Here is a 21,349-nt window from a genome sequence, read left to right on the forward strand (position 1 = left end):
CGACCAACGAAAAGTGCAAGTGGTGGTAGTGCCAGGAAACGAAACAAAATTGATTTAGAAATGAAGATGAAAATGATTAAGAAGTACGAAGCAGGACAAAATTTGTTATCTATTACAAGGGGATTAGGTCTCACTGCTTCAACAGTGAATACTATTTTAAAGGACAGTGCGTGTATAAAAGAACATGTCAAAGAATCAATGCACTTAAGATCAACAGTGATCACAAAACAGCATTCAGGTGCTATATTGAAGATGGACCAGCTGTTAATAATATGGATGGAAAATCAGATTCAGAAGCGAGTGCCCCTGAGTCTAATGACCATTCAGGCAAAAGCAATGAGTATTTATAAAGATATTAAGGATAAGTTCAGCAAACCCCAACCCAAGTTCGTGGCAAGTAATGGGTGGTTTAATAGGTTCAAGCATCATGCTGGTTTCCACAATGTTAAAGTATGCAGTGAAGTTGCCAGTGCCGATTCTGTAGCTGCAGAGAAATTTTGTGAGGCGTTGGAAAAAATTATTGATGAAGGCGGGCTGGCTATTCAACGCAGCAAATTTTGAACGTTGACTAGACTGCTCAATATTGGAAAAAAAAAATGCCGGATGAAACATACGTTGCCAAAGAGGAAAATACAATGCCAGGTTTCAAGGCGTCAAAAGGTAGGGCCATGCTCTTGCTTGGGAGCAGGAGATTATAGATTAAAACCACTGCTGTGTACCATTCTGGAAATCCTCATGCATTTAAGGGCATCAATAAAGACAACCTACCCATGCAGTTCTGATCGAACCAGAGAGCATGAATAACAATATCTCTCTCTCTCTCTTTCTCTCTCTCTCTCTCTCTGAGGATTGGTTTAAATGCTGCTTCATTCCAGAGTTTGAAAAATATTGTCAAGACAATCTTGACGTTCCTTTCAAGATTTTGCTTCTATTAGATAATGCTCCTGGACATCCTATGCATCTAGATGATTTCAATTCGAACGTGAGAGTCATATTTCTGCCGCCAAACACGACTTCACTCATCCAACCTATGGATCAGGGTGTTATTTTGAATTTAAAAGCATACTATTCATGCACAACATTTATTTGCTCAGGCATTGTCTGCAGCAGATGATGAGAAAAATTTTACATTAAGAGACTTTTGGAAATCGTACAATATTTACCACGCCATCTTAAACATTAATAATGCCTTGGCGGAAATTACTAAAAGTTGTTTAAATGGTGCATGGAAGAAAATATGCCCACGGCACGTAAAAGGCTTTGAAGGATTTGAAAAAGACGAATCATAAGATTGTAAAGGTTGCAGAGCTACTTCAGTTGGAGGTTGTTGCCAAAGACGTGGAGGAGTTAATAGAGGAAGAAGAGAAGGAATAATCTAAACAAATAACTTATTGGCTTGCGGGCAGCGATAGTGAAAGAAGAAAATGCTAACAAAGCTCAAGTTGAACCAAATGAGGAGCCTAGATGCTTCATGCAATGGTATTTCGTGAAATTGCATCGGCAATGGCGAGGTTTGAGAAGATGGATCCTGACAGTGAATGATTCTTAAAAGTTAACAGAAGGGTGAATGATATGCTTGCTTGCTACAAAGAAATCTACGATGAAAAGAAAAAAGCCACCGTCCACTCATCCATTAATATGTTCTTTTGTAAGGTTGAGCGGCCGACCCCTTCTAAATCTCCACAGCTGGTGTACTTATCAGCTGAAGATGTTGATTCTGGCAACAATGTTTGAGAGGTAAAATTTACTGTGTTATGCCTGTCTCCTATCTTTTTTTTGTAATTTTATAATTTTGAAATTTTTTTTTAAATTGTGCACTTTTGTAATTTTCCCTGCGCATGAGATAAAAAATTGAATAAAAACAATAAATAATTCTATTTACACGTTCGTTGAACATTTCTTTTTTTGATTTAATCAATTTAGCGAGCACAGTTGCGAGTGCTGCACAAGCATGGCAGAAATTCCGACTTACGTAAAATCTGAGTTACGTAGCGTTCCGTGGAACGCAACCCTTACATAAGTCGGGAGTTTCTGTACTATATACAAAAAAAGTAAAACAAATTTTTCACTAATTATTTTCACTAATGCTTTTTTTTTCTTCAAAAAAAAAAAAAAAAAAAAAAAAAATTCTGATTTGATTTTTGAAATAATGGTAACCAAGTCAAAATAAGAGCAAATTAATTTAAAAGCATTTAATGTACAAAGCTTTAATTTTTATGAATTTTCAAAATTTCACTGAAGAAATTCACTCCACAGGCTGTTGCTATAAACTCACTGCTCAGACATGTTCAGGGAAATCAATCCTTAAAGGATTAAAGTCCTTTTCAACCAGGGCTTTTTTTTTAGCTGACCTCAGGATGAAGGAGTAAGGCTTCTTGTGAGTTATTCGACTTGGCTCAGGAACAAACACTTGTACAGATGTAATACACATAGCCCAATTTTCCCTTAGATGCAATGCACTATATAAATAATAACAACAAGAAATCTGTGGAGCAATTTTTTTTTTCTTGCCTGGAGACATGGGAGAATTACATTCCATTCTGAGGAATATTTTGTCTGTGAGTTTTAAAGAGAACACGTTTCATCACCCATCACTATTGTTTTAGAAATCCTGATCACAATCTCATGTTTCAAGTGTTTTAAAAGCTCAACTTTTGCTTCCATTCTGATTTGCTGCTTAAAACTTGGAAACAAATTAGTTGCAAAATAAAATTAGGTTGCAAAGCCATCACATGTGACAGTTTGACAATTAGTGTATGATAATTCACTTGAGAAGCCATGTCTTCAATTTTTTGAAGACAGCTTCTCAAGTGAAATATCACAATTGACCCAAATAATAGATAAGTTATGTAGAGCAATGAAGAATCTTTTCCTCCCTGTGCGCCAAATGAAAGCTGAAACAAAAATATAACAACAATTTTTCATGCCACAGAAAAAAAAAAAAACTGATTGAAATTAAAGTAGTTTTTATTGTTATCACAAAAAAGAAAGGTAATAATGCTTGAAAGTTTCTAATGACAACTTTGTTGCTAAATAATTCTACATACAATTATACTTATGGTTTGCACTGGCGGATATGGCTGTAGACCATAAAATAAATTTGCCTTTAAACAAAAAATACTTTGTTTATAATATAAACTATTTATGGGTGGTGATGTGCCCATTTTCCTATGTGTGCTGCTCATGACAGGTGTGCCATAAGCAGTTTGCCATCCCTGAATTATATCATTTTTTAATATGCAATCCTCAGTGGTATGTCTATCTCTGAAGTACCTGTGCCATTAAAATATTCTACTGCTTGATTACTACTACTTTAAGGCTTCAACAAAAACCAAAATATTATGGATCTTTGTTCAAAAAGAAACACTTAAAAAATCATACAGAATTACAGTACTGATAAAAATAAAACTTTGTGAATGTGCAACTAAAATGCCACCAACTATAAAGAATTCAAAGGCTAAAAAATAAAATAAAGTTTTTATTTGATATTCAGATATTTTTTTAAGAAATTCAGCTATGGAACTCTAAGTTCAGTGATTTGTTGGTCAGCATGTGCCACCAGTACAATGACTCCACTGTCCCAAAATACTATGGTCACAATTCTGCCAAGCTAAGGAGCTGTTTTAAATTTTAACCAATCATTTTTGTGTTATCTTTAGGAATGTTTTTTAAAGTACTTCTACAAAGTAGGAGTTAAAGTTTAGAGCATCAAGTTTCATCTTTTTTCCCGAAGGAACTTATTTAAAAGAAAATGTGGTCATAATTTTTGGACCTTTTATGACTTATGTTCTTAATGGTTAGCCTATATTATACAACGACAGTGATTTGCTACTTTTATCAAGTTTATACATGTACTATATCCTGTATCCTTTTAGCTTGCAGATATATATCATCATCACCAGAAAACATCAAAACTGCAACCTTTTCCAAAAGTTTTAACTTTGCTGAGCCATACAATGCAACAAATAATGATTCTGGTAAGGCAGACATCGTCTCTGTGGAAATATTCCATTTGGCCACAGCAGTTACAATGTTGGCAAGAAATGTAATACATCTGAGAGTGATATCTCTGTTGGTTTGTAGATCAAGAAAATCATAGAGATGATAAGGAACCTAAAGGGATAGTGAATAATAATGCAAAAATCAAGTGACCAATGGAAATTCTTAAAATGAAAATTTATTTCAATTAGCTTACTTGTATGTCATTTAATTAACATAAAAACTAATATTATATTAATGTAATAAAAAATCTGCATAGTACTTATTAAACTTACTAAACAGACGTGTATATTTATAAGGTAAGAAAACTATATTTTGAACATTAAAAAAATGGTATGACCTAGAAAAATGTCAATTTTTCACAATACTAACCTATATAATCCCATAATGTTCACAGGAGTAATTAAAAAATGGACTATTTAAGTGTGCTATTTAAGTATATTTTTATTAATGTAATAAAAAATCTGCATGGTACTTATTAAACTTACTAAATAGACGTGTGTATATTTATAAAAGAAAACTATATTTTGAACATTAAAAAAATGGTATGACCTAGAAAAATGTCAACAATTTTTCACAATACTAATCTATATAATCCCATAATGTTCACAGGAGTAATTAAAAAATGGACACTTCAGTGTGCTATTTAAGCATCCACCTTGTAATTCACTGGATGCAAGACATTTGCCCCTTTCCAGATTTGGCCTTACTTTTATCTGGAAACAAATAGAATCACTAACTAGATGCATCAACACTTCCAAAATTTGAATCATATTTTCTACTACTGTAATACCAAAACTCTCAACAATCTCAATGTGAGACATGTCGAATTCCTAATATTACCTAGATGTTTATCATTATTCACAATTAAGTCCTACTTGATAAACAAAATCCTTAATCTGTGTGTGGTGTGTCTGTACCACTAATATTTTTTTTTATTTTGGTAAAAGATTTATTCCGGTTGTAAGAGTAGTAAAGCTTATATTATACCCTTTTAACCTCATTAAAAAGAATTAAAAAGCTTTTTTTTTTTATTATATCCTTTATATATTTTTTTATATCCTTTTAATCTCAGCTGAATTAAAAAGATTTTTTTTATTATTCATTTCTGGTGTTATCAGTATGCAGTATAAATAAAATTAAATGTTCACGAGTCATTGAAGAGTATTGCAGCATCTCAAAGCCTAAGTCGTAAAAGAACTTGGAAATAAAGTAGACTCGAAAAATAAAATCCTGGATAATCGATTTCCCAGTTAATCCAAAAATATCAAAAAATGTTCAGTCTAAACATACCTAAAAAATATGGCGATAGATAAAAAAATGAAAAAACTTACCATGCCATTTTGAAACTTTTGAATAATTTAAAGTTTTTGTTCAACTGAAAGCAAAACTCTTTTGCATTCACCCGTCATTTTCGCAATTTCGAAATAAAAAAATATTTACCATAAAAAAATTGACACTAGTGACATAACAAAACAAAATGTCTTTTCTTTTTTTGTGCAATGGAACACAACAATCCACACAATACGCTAAAACAAACTAAACATTTGTTTTCTTTCTATTGTTTTTTTGAGTGGCAGGTGTGAAGACAGCGGGGGTTGTGGGATAATAGGTACATTCATCTCCCAATCACGACTTATAGTGCCGCTTCTTGTTGCTTATTTACGACTTCCAAAATATCTGTTTATACCTATTCTATTTATTACTTGAATTTTATGATTTCCATTGGATATATATTTTTTGTTTACTTTGGAATATTGAAGCGTCCTGATTAATCCAATCGGTGTAAATCGAGAGTCTGCTATACTTTCAAAATTCTTCATCAGCATTAGGCTGTGAGATGCTGTGACTATATACATGGCCTCTCTGTCAAATCATTCAGTCCATAACTAAAAGTGGATTGTAATCCTGTAATCTACTCTTCACATGGCAGCAAATGCACAAAAGCACAACTGAGATGTGTTGTGTGATGAATGGTACTCTTTCTCAGACTATCAGTTTGAATTTCCAACCATTGAAAATTTATCAGTTGTACACTTTGTTAGAAAAACTTTATTTGAAGTTTCAAATTACTATATTCTCAATATTTGTAGATTTAATAATCAGTTTTGATTATTCATGGGCGATTCCTCTATGTCAGTACGAAAGTGCTAGAAAAAGTACATCTCAGGCTATGTAACAAATATAATCAAATGAAATCAATCCATTAACCTGGAATTTCTGCCATAGAAAGTTGTTGCCTGACACAGTGAAAGACCCGAAAGGCATCTCATTAGTAGAAGAATAGCTGTAGAAGATTGAGCTTCTCACATGATGCAGAAGGTTCTGAAACATGAGGGTTTCGAAAGCAAGGTGAAAGTAGCAAAGGAGGAGGAAGTTATACAATGCACTTCATATACCTCAGCTGTTGATTAAGCCCCTTAGCATTGTCAGAGATTTCGAACCTAATTAAGGCTCTGGTGAAAAAATATTTGAAATTACCTCTTTGAGGAGTACAGTCTAAATTTTAAAAGGGATTAGAGGCACTTACAGCCCTTTACAAGGAAATCTACAAGGATTTGCAATGAAATATGAAGCAAGCACCCACAACAAGGTTTTTTAAAACATCACAACTGCACCTTCTTCCTCTGCACTGTTAGTAATGGCAAATAATACAAGAAAGGAAGATTAAACAGCATCAGCCACAAACAACATGGAATTACTGCACATACCAAGAAAGGCTCAACATTCTGCAAACTGCAGAATCTGGAGACTAGACAACACAAGGTGATCTTGATTGAGGTGTTTAGGGCTTTGAATAGATTGAGCAAACTCAATGCTGATAGCATTCTTCCTCTTATAAGACTACACACAATGAGGGGACATAAATTCCAACTGAGGAAGAATGGTTGAAGGATAGATGTGCAGAGTGGCTGATTGCTTGAACAAACTTCCATCTGTTGTTGTGGAAGTGGGTAGTTTGAATAAATTCAAGATAAAACTAGACAAATTATTGGAAGGGATGGACAGGTGAGGTGAGATTTTTGTTTTGGCTGATGCTTTATGAGCTTGCTTTCTTGCACCATATGCCACTACTAATACAAATAATAAAATATTTGTTTCATCTAAAACTTACATGCTATTTCACAAAATGAGGATGGCCACTTTATTTCCATAAGAAAGGTCCACATAACCAATATTCACAGCAATTTCCAAGAACATTTTCCCTAGAAACATCAAGGAATTACTGCCTCAGCTGAAATTACGTGCTGTTTCACAAAAGGATGGCCATCCTTGGACTATCACTTAAATATTGAAACATACATCACAAGGTTACACAAACATGAGTCAAACGTATTACCATATATATAAACAATGTTGCATAGATAAATGTGATAAAAACAAACAAGTAGAATTCTGGGGTATGCAGCCTAATCACTTTAAATCTTTCTCCAATAACGTCAGCTGTCAAGCAGTTCAACTATCAGACTTCATAGACTGACATTTGCAATATGTTCTAAGTACCTTGCAACAAATTACCATTGTTAAACAAAGCTTCATGTTCTAAACAAAGTTTTTTGTATTTCCTAAAATAGACAGAAACAAATACATTTCTCTTAAATGAATGTTAATATTAGTATTATCATGTACTTTCCTGGGCTCTAACTCCTTTATTCAATTTTAATCCTTTGGTTTGTTCCAGAAAATTAAATCTGGAATAAATAAAAGGATTAAAAATTTCATCAGTAATAACTACAAATAAAATCCTTGTAATATATAATGCAATTTCAAACAACTATATCCAAACTATTGCTTGACTGAGCCTAAGTTATATGCCACAGAATTTTAACTCCTCCATATGTTTTATATACTTGGTGAGAGATGAACAGTTTGACTTCCCTAGTAATTCAATCTGTTGCTTTATTTATTTTTTTACAACTAGTCTACAAAAATGATATATTCCCATTCTAAAAGCTTCAACCATTTTCTCCTGATTCACATATAAAACTGATGGTATTCTGTTTATTCATATTTTCAAAGTATAGTGGTTGTTAGCTGATGTAACTTTATAAATAAAGTAAATTCTCATATAGTTGGCATTCAAAAATCTGGAAGTTTTTGAAAATTTTACAAAAAATAAAACAATTGAGAAATTACTGATTTTGGCTATTATAAATTGTATATAGGACCATAAGAAATTTTGCTGGAGCTTCCCAAAATAGAACATTTCCTGATGTTTGATGATAATCAAACCCCAATGTCTATCTATCATTAGTTGCTCTTAATTAACTGAAGCTTTGTTATTCAAATCATTATGTCCCACAACCAGTCATCATCCATTCACTGTCCAACTCCAAATCTAAACTCACAAACTAACTTTTTCTCCTCCTCGTTTATCCCTTCAATTCTTCTGTTTTCTGGAACAATCTTCCGTCACATGCATTTCCTGAAAAGTACAATCTAAAGAAATTCAAGATTAATATCAACGAGTATCTTCTTTCATCTTCTCAACCTTCAATCCATGCACAGTACTAAGTACCACAGGTTCTTTTTGTGTTTGGGTATTTCATAAAAAAAAAAAAATTATAATACAGTATATGAATTTTTGGAAGAAGAAAAAAATATATGTAGCAATCAGAGCAGAAGGGAAGTTGTTATTCAGCACCTCCACAATATTTGTGAATTAGATTTCTGTAAGAGGAAACTTGTTTAAGAAACCATAAACACTTCTCTATATTTTGCACAAATTATGAGGCCAATTCTGAACTGTATATTCTTTGTATTACGAAAATTAGCCTGAAAGAGAAGATCAATGTCAGACGGAGCCTGTTATTTAGAGTAGTGCAATTCCAAAGCAGCTCATGAAGTTCCTATATGAAATGGGATCATTGCACTAAGTAGCAAACTCAATTTGTTCACAGCTACATACAGAGACAGCTAGGCCCAACATAAACAGTAACATTTTATAGCTTTTATACATTGATCTTTTACCCTGAACTTAATTATGCCTGAAGTATAAGGTTAAAAATGTGAACAGGTGTTTTTCATCTTTTCCAAATTTCATTTTATTGGTGGTTAGGGTCAACTCTTATTTAAAATTTTGGAAACGTGTGATTCTGAAATTAATAATGAAATCCATCCAGAGTAACACAACTTTATTTCAGTTTTTGATGTATTTAACCTGACCGGTCAGGGGAGATATCACGAATACAGGAATGGGTAGATGGGAGGACTAGTAATAGCATACACCACATATATAGTATATGCCAAGATAGTAATAGTAATAGAATATACCTATTCAAACTGTCAGCTTCAACTACCTGTGAGGCCAACTGGTCCCAGGAATCAATGACTTGCTGGCTAAAAGGAAACTTCATACAATCTAATCTAAATCTCAACCCCTGTAATTTGAATTTATGACCTTTAGTTCTGGAATTCTTTATAACAGTGAGAATTTCATCTTCATTCATTTTACTAATCCCTCTCAAAGCCTTATAAACCTCACTCAGGTCACTTTTGAGGTTCCTGGTTGCCAAGCTCTGTAGCTGATGCTCAATGTCCTTTTCAGATGAGGTCTCCATACTTGAACACAGTATTACAAATGTGGTCTTATTATTATTATTAGCTACATGGTGCAAGGAAGCCTGAGGCTTATGCTGCACCAGCCAGAAAAAATCCTGTGTGTGAGAGAGAGAGAGAGAGAGAGAGAGAGAGAGAGAGAGAGAGAGAGAGAGAGAGTCACCAAGAAAGAGAAGAATGATGATATCCAGCTCAGGACCCTGGGTGTGCCAAGCCCACACTCACCAGATGTGAGCCCCTGGAGCTATAATTGCCTTATACAGTGGGCCTATGATCTACCTCTATCTCTACAGGATAATGTTTGATAAATCATCAATAAGATACCATGAGCTTCCCTGGCTACCTCTTTACACTATTCAGAAAACTTCATATCTGCATGTATTGTAATTCCCAAATCTCTTTCCTCCTCCACTGATTTTAATTCAACCCCACTGTGTATAATTTAATTGCTATTCAGTGGCACAAGGCGAGGAAAATAAAATTGGTAGAAGAAGAATTGAAAAAGATCAAATGGGATATCGTAGGAATGTCAGAGACACATTGGATCTTGTCCACAAGGGTTATATCCGGTCTGTTGTGCTGGATTATCCTATCTGTTATTATGGTGCAGTCCCAGTCACAGGCAGTACTAGAGACCCCAACCCACTATCTGGGTAACCTTGCACCCTGTGGTGATGTGTTGGATCATTTCTAAGGTCAGGTGGCATTGTCGACATGTATCATCGGACACTCCGGGCTCCTTGGCGATGTATTTTCTATAATTTCTGGTGTTGATTACCTGGTCTTGGATGGCGAGCATGAATCCTTCAGTCTTGGGGAAGAGTGTCCCGCTCGTGAGCCATGGATTGGAAGCACTTTTATCTATGTGATCTTGGTGGAGATCATTGTAGTGTCTTCTCTGCCCATCTTTCTAGCTTCGTTTGTACCTCCTGGTTGGAAGGGGAGGGACTCATTGCTTAGGTTGAGTGGGGTATACCGCTTGTCTATCTTCCTTATGACCTGGTGGAGTGCTGCTGTGTGTTTTCTGAAAGTAATCCTTCAGGTTAACTATTGCTGTCTTCTGTTGGAGGAAGGGGTCTATCAGGCCCCCTTCCTCCTCCTTCCCGGGATATTGTCAGTCTCTCCACGGCAGATCTCGGGTGGTGTTGGCGGCTCTTGGTCATTATTGTCCCTGTCTTTCTCATGATATCCTCCAGCTCGGTGTTAGTCCAATCTATGACCCCAAAGGAATATGTTAGCTCCGAGACTGCATAGGCATTTATGGCTTTAACTATGTTCCCTCCATTCAGCAGGCTTCTGATGGTATTTTTCGGTCATGCAAGCCTTAATTTCCTTGTGCTGTAACTGCTGAGCCTGCATCATCCCCAAGTATTTGTAGGCCTCTGCCATGGCTTTAATCTCTTTACCAGTCTGCAGCTGGTAGTTTCGGTTGACTAATTTTCCCTGGTGCAATCCATGGGTCTTGCATTTGTCTAGACCAAATTCCATCCTAATATCATTGCTGAATTCTTCGGTGATCTGGAGGTGCTTCTCGGTTCCCGCGTAGAGCTTGGTGTCATCCATGTACATCAGGTGAGTGAGGGTGTACAGGTTCTTCCTTCCTTCTTTGAGGTTATATCTGTACTTGCTACTGTTGAGCATGTTGGATAGTTGGTTAAGTGCTACACAGAACCACAATGGGCTCAGGGCATCTCCCTGAAAGATTCCTCTCCTGATGGGGATTGGGCTGGTTGTGATGTTTTCGACCTTAATGGTGGTACTCCATTTTGACATTTTCCTAGGAAGTTTGTCACTATCGGACTGACTTTGTAGATCTTCAGCACCTCTATTAGCCAGCTATGAGGCACTGAGTCGAAGGACTTGCGGTAATCGATGTAGGCTGTGTACATGTTGCGGCACTTCTTGTAGGTTTGCTCCATAACAGCGGCATCAATGGTTAATTGCTCCTTGCATCCTTTCTGCTGTTTGGCCATTATGTTCTAGCTCTACAACCATTATGTGCTGGCTCTCTTATTATTATTATTAGCCATATGGTGCAAGGAAGCCTGAGGCTTATGATGCACCAGCCAGAAAAAATCCCGAGTTACCCTGAGAGAGAGAGAGAGAGAGAGAGAGAGAGAGAGAGAGAGAGAGAGAGAGAGAGAGAGAGAGAGAGAGAGAGAGAGAGAGAGAGGAGAGAGAGAGCCCTGGGTGTGCCAAGCCCATACTACCAGATGTGAGCCCCTGGTGTTAATTTAGTCTACCATCCCTTTCTTAAAGCCAAAAATCAAGAGGAAATAAAGTTATATTCAAGATTATTCTTTCTTCAGGCCTTTCTAAAAGCTTGAAGAAAGAATAATTTTTGCTTATGTTGCTTTTAGAATTCTTTCTAAAAGCAACATAAGCAAAATTAAATGGAAGTACTATGTTGTTAAAAAATGCATGGCACTTGCACTTCACAGGACTGACCATGGGGCCAATCCTGTGAAGTAAATTCCTGTTATAACAGGAGTTTATGGTATATATTTTCAGTACATTTCTAAAATATATTTTATACAAAAATATCTTGCGAGCCAAAAACTAACTCCCATTTTCCCTTAGCCAACTGTAGACACCTTCAAAAAAGTAAACCATACAAATGGTGAGGTATGGCATCTCACACTTAGAGAATTATATGTAAGGCACAAGAAATACTGGTAAAAGAAACTCCTATTGTTTAATAATGAAAAACTATTGTCATAAGAAAATATGCAGTTATAAACTGTATTTCTCATCAATAACACAATTAAGAAAAAACAGGCAAAAATTAGAGGTAAATTTTGAAGAACCAATAAAGATCCTATTTATCTTACCTTTGTACTAAGTAGATGAGGAATCATATCAATATTGCAGGATAAATTAACTAGCAGTCTTAGTGTCTGCATGCAAACTGTTGTGCTACCTTCATCCAGTAACACCATAAGAGAACTTATATTGTCTATAAGAGTTATATGGCTAGTACTATCTAATGCCATATTCGCCAGAGCTGTCACTGAGAGTGCGCGTAACAGTTCTCCCCCAGGAGTAAGGCTAGTATGATGCAAGAGGATAGGAAGAAGAGGCTGTGGAAGAGAAACACCATATTTAACATAACAAATATTATAATAAATAAAAACATAAAATAAATGTCACTTATGCACACAAGGCATGCATTAAAAAAAATAAAGATTTATTATTGAGATACAACAGAACCTCAAAAATCAGGCATTCAAAAAACTAGAATTTTCAAAATTGTACCATTTTTTTAATATTTCTCTGAGGGTAATTGATACAAGGACAAAGAAGAAATAGGCTGGCCTGACTTAAAAAAAAAAAAAAAAAAAAGCACAGCAAGTCCCATACATATACATTATGTTCAATTAATAATTTCCAATCATTTCTATTTTACATATTTCCTGGATCACTGTTTCTATTTATTTGTGAAGTATAAAATCATTTATTTTGTGAGATATTCAATAGCAGTTCACAGTATAGTACTTGATAGTACAGTAGTCTGTATTTAGTTTTCAAGGCGATTTGAATGCTGAAAGCATAACACACTATTTACACCTCATATTGAAAAATAGGGCAATCATAATACCCCACATTCAAACATTTGGAGGAAGCTTTTGAACCTGCAACCATTATTACCCACTGAACCAATCTGGTAAAACAGGTTAACATTTTGGTTTAATGTTGAAGATTATCATTCTGATTATCAGAGTTACTGTATTATCTAATAAAAATAATGAAATACCCCCGAACATGTTAGGATAGGTGCATTACTTTCCAAAAACTGGAATTTTCAAAAATCCAGCATGTTCTGCTAGGTCTCAAGCATACAGGATTTATGAGGTTCTACTGTAATTAAAAGTTATATTTTTGCAGTTAAAAAAGTAAACTAAATATAGTACTGTGTAAAAGCTTTTCTGATAAAGATTATCAGTTATCTATGTGCAAATATCGAAAACAGTTCAGCACTAATTAGTGCTTTTATTTGTAGATCCACATGAAAAGTCTGGGTTTGTTTTTTCTCTGGAGGAATTGGAGCATGGTAGTTAAGCAATCTAAGGTGGGGGGGGAATAGGACATCCTCCTCATAAGTTATTCAGCTTACCCTTTCACGTTGGGTAAGCTGAATAACCTGATACAAGTATGTGTGTTCATAGACATGTGTACTTGTACAAGCATAATACAGCAAACTATATGAACTGGACTACCAAAAGAACGTGTGCACTTAGATTAAGTGTTGTAATAAAAATTCTCTGGAACAAGACAAAAATTAAAAAGAAAAAAAAAGTAGAATAAATACTACACATAACTTACACATTTTCAAAACAATGAAAATCCATATCTTCCAAAAATTAGGAAAACTATTCACTTTTACATTTGGATATTTCATACTGCAGCTGTACAGTATGGTCTGCCTTTGCCATTATGCATTCATAGAAAAATATTCCCCTCTTCCCCAGCAATGTGACAATTGTCTTAAATGAACAAGGTTATAACGACTGGATCCATTTATCAAGGACATTAAAAAAAAAAGTATTAAAAAAAAAAAAGGTAAAGTGCAGCCATTATCAATCCACTGCAGGATGGAAGCCTCCTCAACAATTCATGCTGAGGGAAGTATGAATCATTTAAAATATTAGAAAAATGAATGAAAGTAAAATTCAAGTTTCAAAAGCAAGCAATGTCAACATGATTTTTTTTTTTTCTGGTAAAAACATCTTACTCTAATAAATATTTCTGAATATGCACAGGAATCAGTGGTGTCATTCCAATTTTTTAACAATCAGTTGTTTTAATTATACAGGAACTATTTTCGTAATTTTATTATAAAATTAGCTATACTAAACTGGTGTGAATCTGCTGATTGACTACTGTTCATGTTATCAACAACAAATGTCTTTAGTAATAGAAAGTGTAATTACAGAAGGAAGATCAACAAGCCATTGAAAAACTGATGAAAACTTCCTTCAATTTGTTAAGAGCAAAAAATAAAATATTAATGGCAAATGCCATTAATATTTTATTATGCCATTAAATGCCATTAAAATTTCAGGCATAAAACAACTATCACTGGCGACATCACGTAATATTGTTAAGCTTGCCTTAAAATCTCGATATTCGGATAAACAAAAATACCTTTCCCAGGTTAGGAAGCTTCGCGATAAATTAAAAAATTATCTACATCCGAACGATTGGTCTGTATTGAAGACCTCCATAGATTTGCGACGGGAAGCACAAGCCTCAGAAATAAAAAACAGACACGTTAATAAGTTGCAAACATTACCGAATAGTTCAAGACACGTTCATGCGAATTCTAACACATTGTCGCGAGCTTGCGACCAAGTTCACACGAGTTGGGTGACATCCTCCCCACAGACACATAACGCACTACCACAGAATATGTCGGCTAGTTCACGAACACCCCCTCACCCAGTAGCCAACGAACCAACATATCAACAGGTTACAAATCTTTCCTCGTGTACACTATCGCAGGACCAGATTTCACTTTTATCCAAAGGATTAAATTATAATTTACCACCTCGAAAGCTGCCAAAAAAACAATGCGTAATTGATATTGAATTTGGACTTCGTAGTGTTCCACAAAAAGATGTATTTATTCAACAAGTTAACCAAGAAGTAAATAACATAAAAGAAACGCGACTTCCTAAATTGAATACACATGACAGTTCAGCTTTACGAGAACTTCGAGAAAATAAGGACATTATTATACAGAGGGCAGATAAAGGAGATACGGTGGTAATACTAGATAAACATGATTATATTAATAAGTTAGATTCAGTTGTGTCTGATACCTCCACTTATCGTGAAGTGGACCCGGCACTGTTTACCAATTTGGTAAATCAATACAATAAAACGTTAACCACATATCGTAAAAACGACTACATTACTATGGTTCAGTTGAAGGAATTGAAGTCCAGAACATACAATATTCCTGCACTTTTTGGTCAGGTAAAATTACACAAGCCTGGATTTCCGATTCGACCTATTGTTTCCTACAGGAACTCGGCATTTTCAGCCTTAGCCACACATGTATATAATATTATAAAACCTTTTAGACAGGTTATACAATTTGGGATTAAGAATTATGATACATTATTTAATAATCTTAAAGACTGTAGACTCGGCGACAATGACAATTTATTCTCATTAGATGTTACCTCATTATATACGAATGTAAACGTTGAATACACATTAGATATTATTTGAGATATGTTAAATAAAAACTCGACACCGATTAATTATACGAAGCTGCCCATTAAGGAAATTTTTCACTTAATTAAACTATTAGCTGAGGCTAACTACATCACCTTTCGAGACAAGGTGTACAAACAAATTTTTGGATTACCAATGGGTTTGAGCCTGAGTGGCTTAATGTCAGAGATCTATCTCTCAACGATTGAGCAGATACATTTGACACCTTTTCGTCCCCGTATCACATACTATGGGAGGTATTTAGACGATGTTCTAGTTATTACTGATAGTAGTACTATCCAAGACATTTTACATTCGTTTAATAATATTCATTCTAGACTCAAATTTACATTGGAAAGGGAAGATACGGATACTAAGTCATTAAACTTTCTAAATTTCACGCTTACCCGTGACTCGAACAAAATACAATTTAGCATCTATCGAAAACCCACAAACACCGGTATGCTTCTTCATTATAATAGCTACCACCCGTTCACCTACAAAAGATCAATTATCTTTAATCAATTTCTAAATGCCTATAAATATTCAACGACGGATTCTGCTTTGGACTCAGAAATACAAATATTAACTAGCAGATTCTTGAACAGGGGTTATCCCATTAACACAATAAATCAAATTAGGGTACAAGCTAAGGATAGGATAAAAAATACTACACCAATCAACAATAGTAATATCAAAAAATACTTTATTTCTGTCCCATATGTTGAACAGTGGCACAAACAACTTAACAGATTCTTTAAAGATACCGAATTTAAAATTATAGATAGGCCTATACGGAAGTTACACACTATACTGAACAATCGCTCGGTTCTTTCCGCGTTCGCAACACAAATTAATGATCTAGTATACAACATTTCTTGTGGTGATTGCGACTCATCTTACCAGGGTTTGACGCGGTTTTCTCTTAATATTCGTGTAAATCAACACGAAGCCTCAGTTCGTGCTTCTCGTTCAGCAGCGTCAGAATTAGCCTTTCATGCCATTAACGAAAAACATACTTTTTTATTTAACGAGGCCAAAATACTTAACGTTCAACGTAATTATACGCGACTATTAATTGCAGAAACCGTTGAAATTAAATTACACGAGAATTCTGTTAATGTTCGGCGGCCATATTTGATCTCCGATGCGTGGACCTTTATGCGCATGCGCGAAGACATATAATCACTATTTAAGTTGCAGGTTTAGCCTGATTCGGTAATTTTCATTCCTGTGATCACGACAGTCGGTTGAAAAGCATTGTCAGCTTCAGGAAGGAACATCGTTTTGAATATTTTCGTTAGATTCTTTTAATTGTGTTAATTTGAATTTTATTGTTTTGAATTGATTTTGAATTGTGTTAAACTGATTATTTAATTATTTATATTTTACTTTAATTATTTAATTATTTATATTTTACTTTAATGTACCGGTAAGTTGTCGATTTTTTCGTTTTTTCCGTTTTAATTTCTGGAGGGTATCATACGGAAGTGTTCCACGTACTATATTGAGGTAAACTCCTCTTATTAATTTACTAATATTATTATCAACGTAGAACATATTGAGTATTACAGCTCTGATTCATACTATATTGCTAAAGTAAATTGAGTAATAGTTTTTTGAAATTAATCAATGATGTGACCAATTTAGACTTATGCAATTTGTTAGGATATATCACTCTCAACAGAGAAAACTAAGTTAGAGAATATTTTACCAACTCAAAAAGGTGAAATATTAGATAAGAAAATTGTTGCAAATATTAAAATATTTGCTGAACTGCATAAATTTTGTTACTGCTATGACAGTCATTCATCTTCCTAGATATCTCCCACCAAACTTTTTAGCAAATATTTAAATGTCAAGTACAAGAACAGTTTAACTGTTGATTATCCTGCTCAGGTTTCCAAGAAACTGAATAGATATTTTGCATCTTCATTCACACACAAGGAATTTTTTCAAGATAGGAATTCCAGAGATGTATCAAATTCTAACAGGAAGCTGAACAATTTTACAATAATTGAGAGGAAAGTGAAAGAGAAACTGTTGAAGCTAAACATAAAATGGGGCACTTGGAGGGGATGGGATCCACCCAATTATACTGAGGAAGACAGCAAAGTAGATAAGCAAATTCTTAGCTATGAGTAATTACAGATCTGTTAGCTTAACTTCTGTTCCAGGGAAAATAATGGAGTCATTGGTCAAAATAAGTGATGCAGAACCATCTAGGAGTGCAGTAATATTGTGGTCACGGAATAATTACCATTAATCTTGTTTGACAGATTTGAATGGATACTACAAAGCAGTAACAAAGGAACTGGATATAAAAAGTAATTTTGATATCATATACTTGGATTTCAGGAAAGATTTTGATACTGTTGCACATAAAAAACTGCTGTGTAAACTGGAGCAGTGTGACATTAAGGGCAAGTTACTGCTATGGATAAAGGGATGGTTAAGTGAGAAAAGACAGAGTGGTTATCACTACTCTTCATGGACTAACGGAGTCCCCCAGAGTTCACTGCTGGGCCAAATTGTTGTTTTTCTATATTATAAATGATACTGATGAAGGCATATCAGGCTTAATGTCTATGTTTGCAGATGATACAAAGGTTTGTAAGGTGGTAACCACAGTAAACTGGGCATGCTATTGTAACAAGATCTAGAAAAATTAGGTAGGTGGGCTAGGAAGTGGTAATTGATTTTTAATATTCACAAATGCACGTTTCTTCATATGGGTTTAATCCCCGATTAAAATACTAACTGTGTGGTACCACACTTAGGTGATTACCTCATTATACAAGGTAATAGTTAGGCCACATCCTGAGTACTGCATACAGGTCTGGAAGTCCCATTTTAGGAAGGACATGGATGTGTGGTTCAGATAAGAACATCAAGTTTAGTGAAGGGAGCAAAAAAAGATACTCTTACTAGGAAAGGCTTCAGTTCTTTAATAATTAACTCCTCATCCCTGTGGTAATATTCTGGCATACTATTGGCAAAATCCCATGGGCCACCCTGGCAACCTGCCTGCACAGATCAGAAAACTTCATGTTTGAGTGCAAAATTATCTCCAGGTCTTTTTCATTCTCCATATTCTTGAATTGTATTAACTAGGGAGAGAGAGAGAGACAACTATTATTATATATAGGTTCAATATGGGAAGTACACAAAGAGATTTAGCCTCAGAGATACAAATGTACTTGTTTCATTGCAGAAGTCTGCCAAGGAAAAATGGCTAAATGGGTGACAAGAGAAATTAAAGGTTTATTTCAGAAGAGGACAAAGTCTGAAATGAGACAGCACTAGTAAAGAGAGCTAAAAATTCACACAAACAGTTCTTTTCATAGATGAATTAAAAAAAAAAAAAAAAGAGAAGAATTAATCAGGTAGGCCCCTCAATTGATCACAGTGCAAAAAGACAGAAAATTGCGAAAATGAATATGTTATGTTGAATATGAATAAGTAGAATATGTTCTTTACAAACCACCAGGAGTTACACTACTATAAATTAAGTGATCTTAGCATTAGCAGAGGTATATGATACAAGAAAGTAAGTTTACAGAATAAGAAAAAAAGAAAGAAAAAAAAAACCTTTCCATTTCACCCATCCATTCATTCTAAACATTTGCCTAGTTCTGCCTTGAATTTATTTAAGCTGTCAACTTCCACAATGACAGATGAAAGCTTGTTCCAGCAATCAACCGCCCACTGGCTAAAGGCAAACTTTTGCACATCTACCCGACAACTGTCTTTCCACAATTTGAATTTATGTCCCCTCAGGCGATTACTCTGGGCAAGAGGAAGAATCCCATCAGCATTCAGCTCGCTCAATTCATTCAAGGTCTGTTTGAGGTGTACGAAATTCATTCGTACACCTCAAACAGATTACCAGGTGCCTATTCTCCAGACACTGCAAGTTGCAAAACTAATATTTAATACCTTCTTGGTAAGAGAAACCCTTTGTTCCACTCAGCAATCTTATTGCCCTCCTCTGTACTTGTTCCAGCAGCTCTACATCCTTCCTAAAATGAGGCCTCAGGCCTGTATGCAGTAATCAAGGTGTGGCCTGACCATTGCCTCACACAAGGGAATAATCACCTCCTTATCCCTACTAGAAACATTCCTGTATATTATTGACAAGATCCCATTGGTTACTCTTGCAGCCTGTCTACGCTGCTCAGAAAACTTCATATCTGACTGCACAATTACCCCAGGTCTTTTACATTCTCCTCTACCCTGAGTGTAGTGTCACATTTCTCTTGGGTTACTGCTACTCATATGCAATACTTTGCATTTGTCAATGTTAAACTTCAGTTGCCAGCTCTCAGCACATCTGCTAAACTTTTCTAGATCCTGTTGCAGTAGTGTACTGTCATTACTGTCATTAACAACCCTGATAACCTTCGAATCGTCTGAAAACTTGGACATTAAGCCTGATATACCTTCATCAATGCCAATACAGAAAACAACGATGGGCCCAACACTGAACCCTGGGGAACTCTACTAATAACATTAGTCCATCAACAGTTAAACCATCAATATCAAGTGGACAATCTGATTCATCCCTTCCTTCTAGAGTTTACATAAGTAAAGAAATCTTTGCTGTTCCTCTTTGCATTCCTATTCCCACTCAATCATCCCTTTATCCATAGCAGCAACTTGCCCTTAATGCCATACTGCTCCAATTTGTAACATGTGCAACAGTATCAAATTCCTAAAATCCAAGTATATGATACTAAATTATTTTTTGTATCCAGTTCCTTTGTGACCACATCATAGTATCCAAAAAAACTGGACTTCTCCCTTAACAAACCCATGCTTGTCTGAATTATTACTGCAATCTTGTCAGGGATATATTTGCACATCTCCGGGCAGGGGTACATTAGCACACCTCCAGTCCATGTAGACCTCTCCTGAGTCTAAGGATGCTCTCATAATCATGACTAAGGGTTTGTTTACTTCCCTCACTGCCTCCTTCAATATAACTGGATAGATTCCATCTTCCTCAGGTGCCTTTTTTTATGTTTATCTTCAAAAATTTCTCCTCCACTTTGCTCTCAGTTTGTCGGCCACCTGAGTAGGATTATCAACAGTTGAACCATCAATATCAAGTGGACCAATCTGATTCATCCCCTTCCTTATAGAGTTTACATAAGTAAAGAAGTCTTCTCTTTGCATCCTTTGCTAAAGGTTTCCCGTAATCTGCATTCATTTGCCTGACCACCTTTGTAACTTGATTACAGAGTAGCTTATATCTATCATAGGCTTCTGTGTTTCCTGATAATTTACATGCATTCCATGCACTTTTCTTCTCTGCCATGAGTCTAAGTTCATCTGACATCCATTTAGGCCTAAACCTTGAATAGTATTTTTTGGTATGAAAAACCTAGTAGCTTCCGAGCTAACTTTCTTGAATGCTTTCCATTTAGAATTTGCTGTTGGTAACATTGTCAGTTTGTCCCACTGTATATAATTTAAAAACTGTCTGAGGTGACTGTAAGTCACCTCTACAAAAGCAAAAACCCTTCCCTTTACCCCCTGATGGTAGTTACATCTTTAAGTAAATCCC

At 35.2% G+C, this 21,349-nt stretch overlaps 1 protein-coding gene across 2 annotated transcripts in view; it reads right to left on the reverse strand.

Moving 5' to 3' along the window:
* Positions 1 to 3,481: 3,481 nt before the first annotated feature.
* LOC150085592 (uncharacterized) overlaps positions 3,482 to 21,349 on the reverse strand; it is a 69,872-nt gene continuing 52,004 nt past the window's right edge. For both annotated transcript variants that reach the window (XM_090373376.1, XM_090373377.1), the window contains exons 5-6: positions 12,390 to 12,638; positions 3,482 to 4,113 (exon numbers count right to left, since the gene is read on the reverse strand). In XM_090373376.1, coding sequence (XP_090229502.1) covers positions 3,844 to 4,113; positions 12,390 to 12,638 — 519 coding nt within the window. In that variant the 3' untranslated portion in view covers positions 3,482 to 3,843. The remainder of the gene's footprint in view (positions 4,114 to 12,389; positions 12,639 to 21,349) is intronic.

The sequence above is a fragment of the Mastigoproctus giganteus genome, chromosome 5 (genome assembly GCF_048544385.1).
Source record: "Mastigoproctus giganteus isolate SK-2022 chromosome 5, ASM4854438v1, whole genome shotgun sequence".
NCBI classification, from domain to species: domain Eukaryota; kingdom Metazoa; phylum Arthropoda; class Arachnida; order Uropygi; family Thelyphonidae; genus Mastigoproctus; species Mastigoproctus giganteus.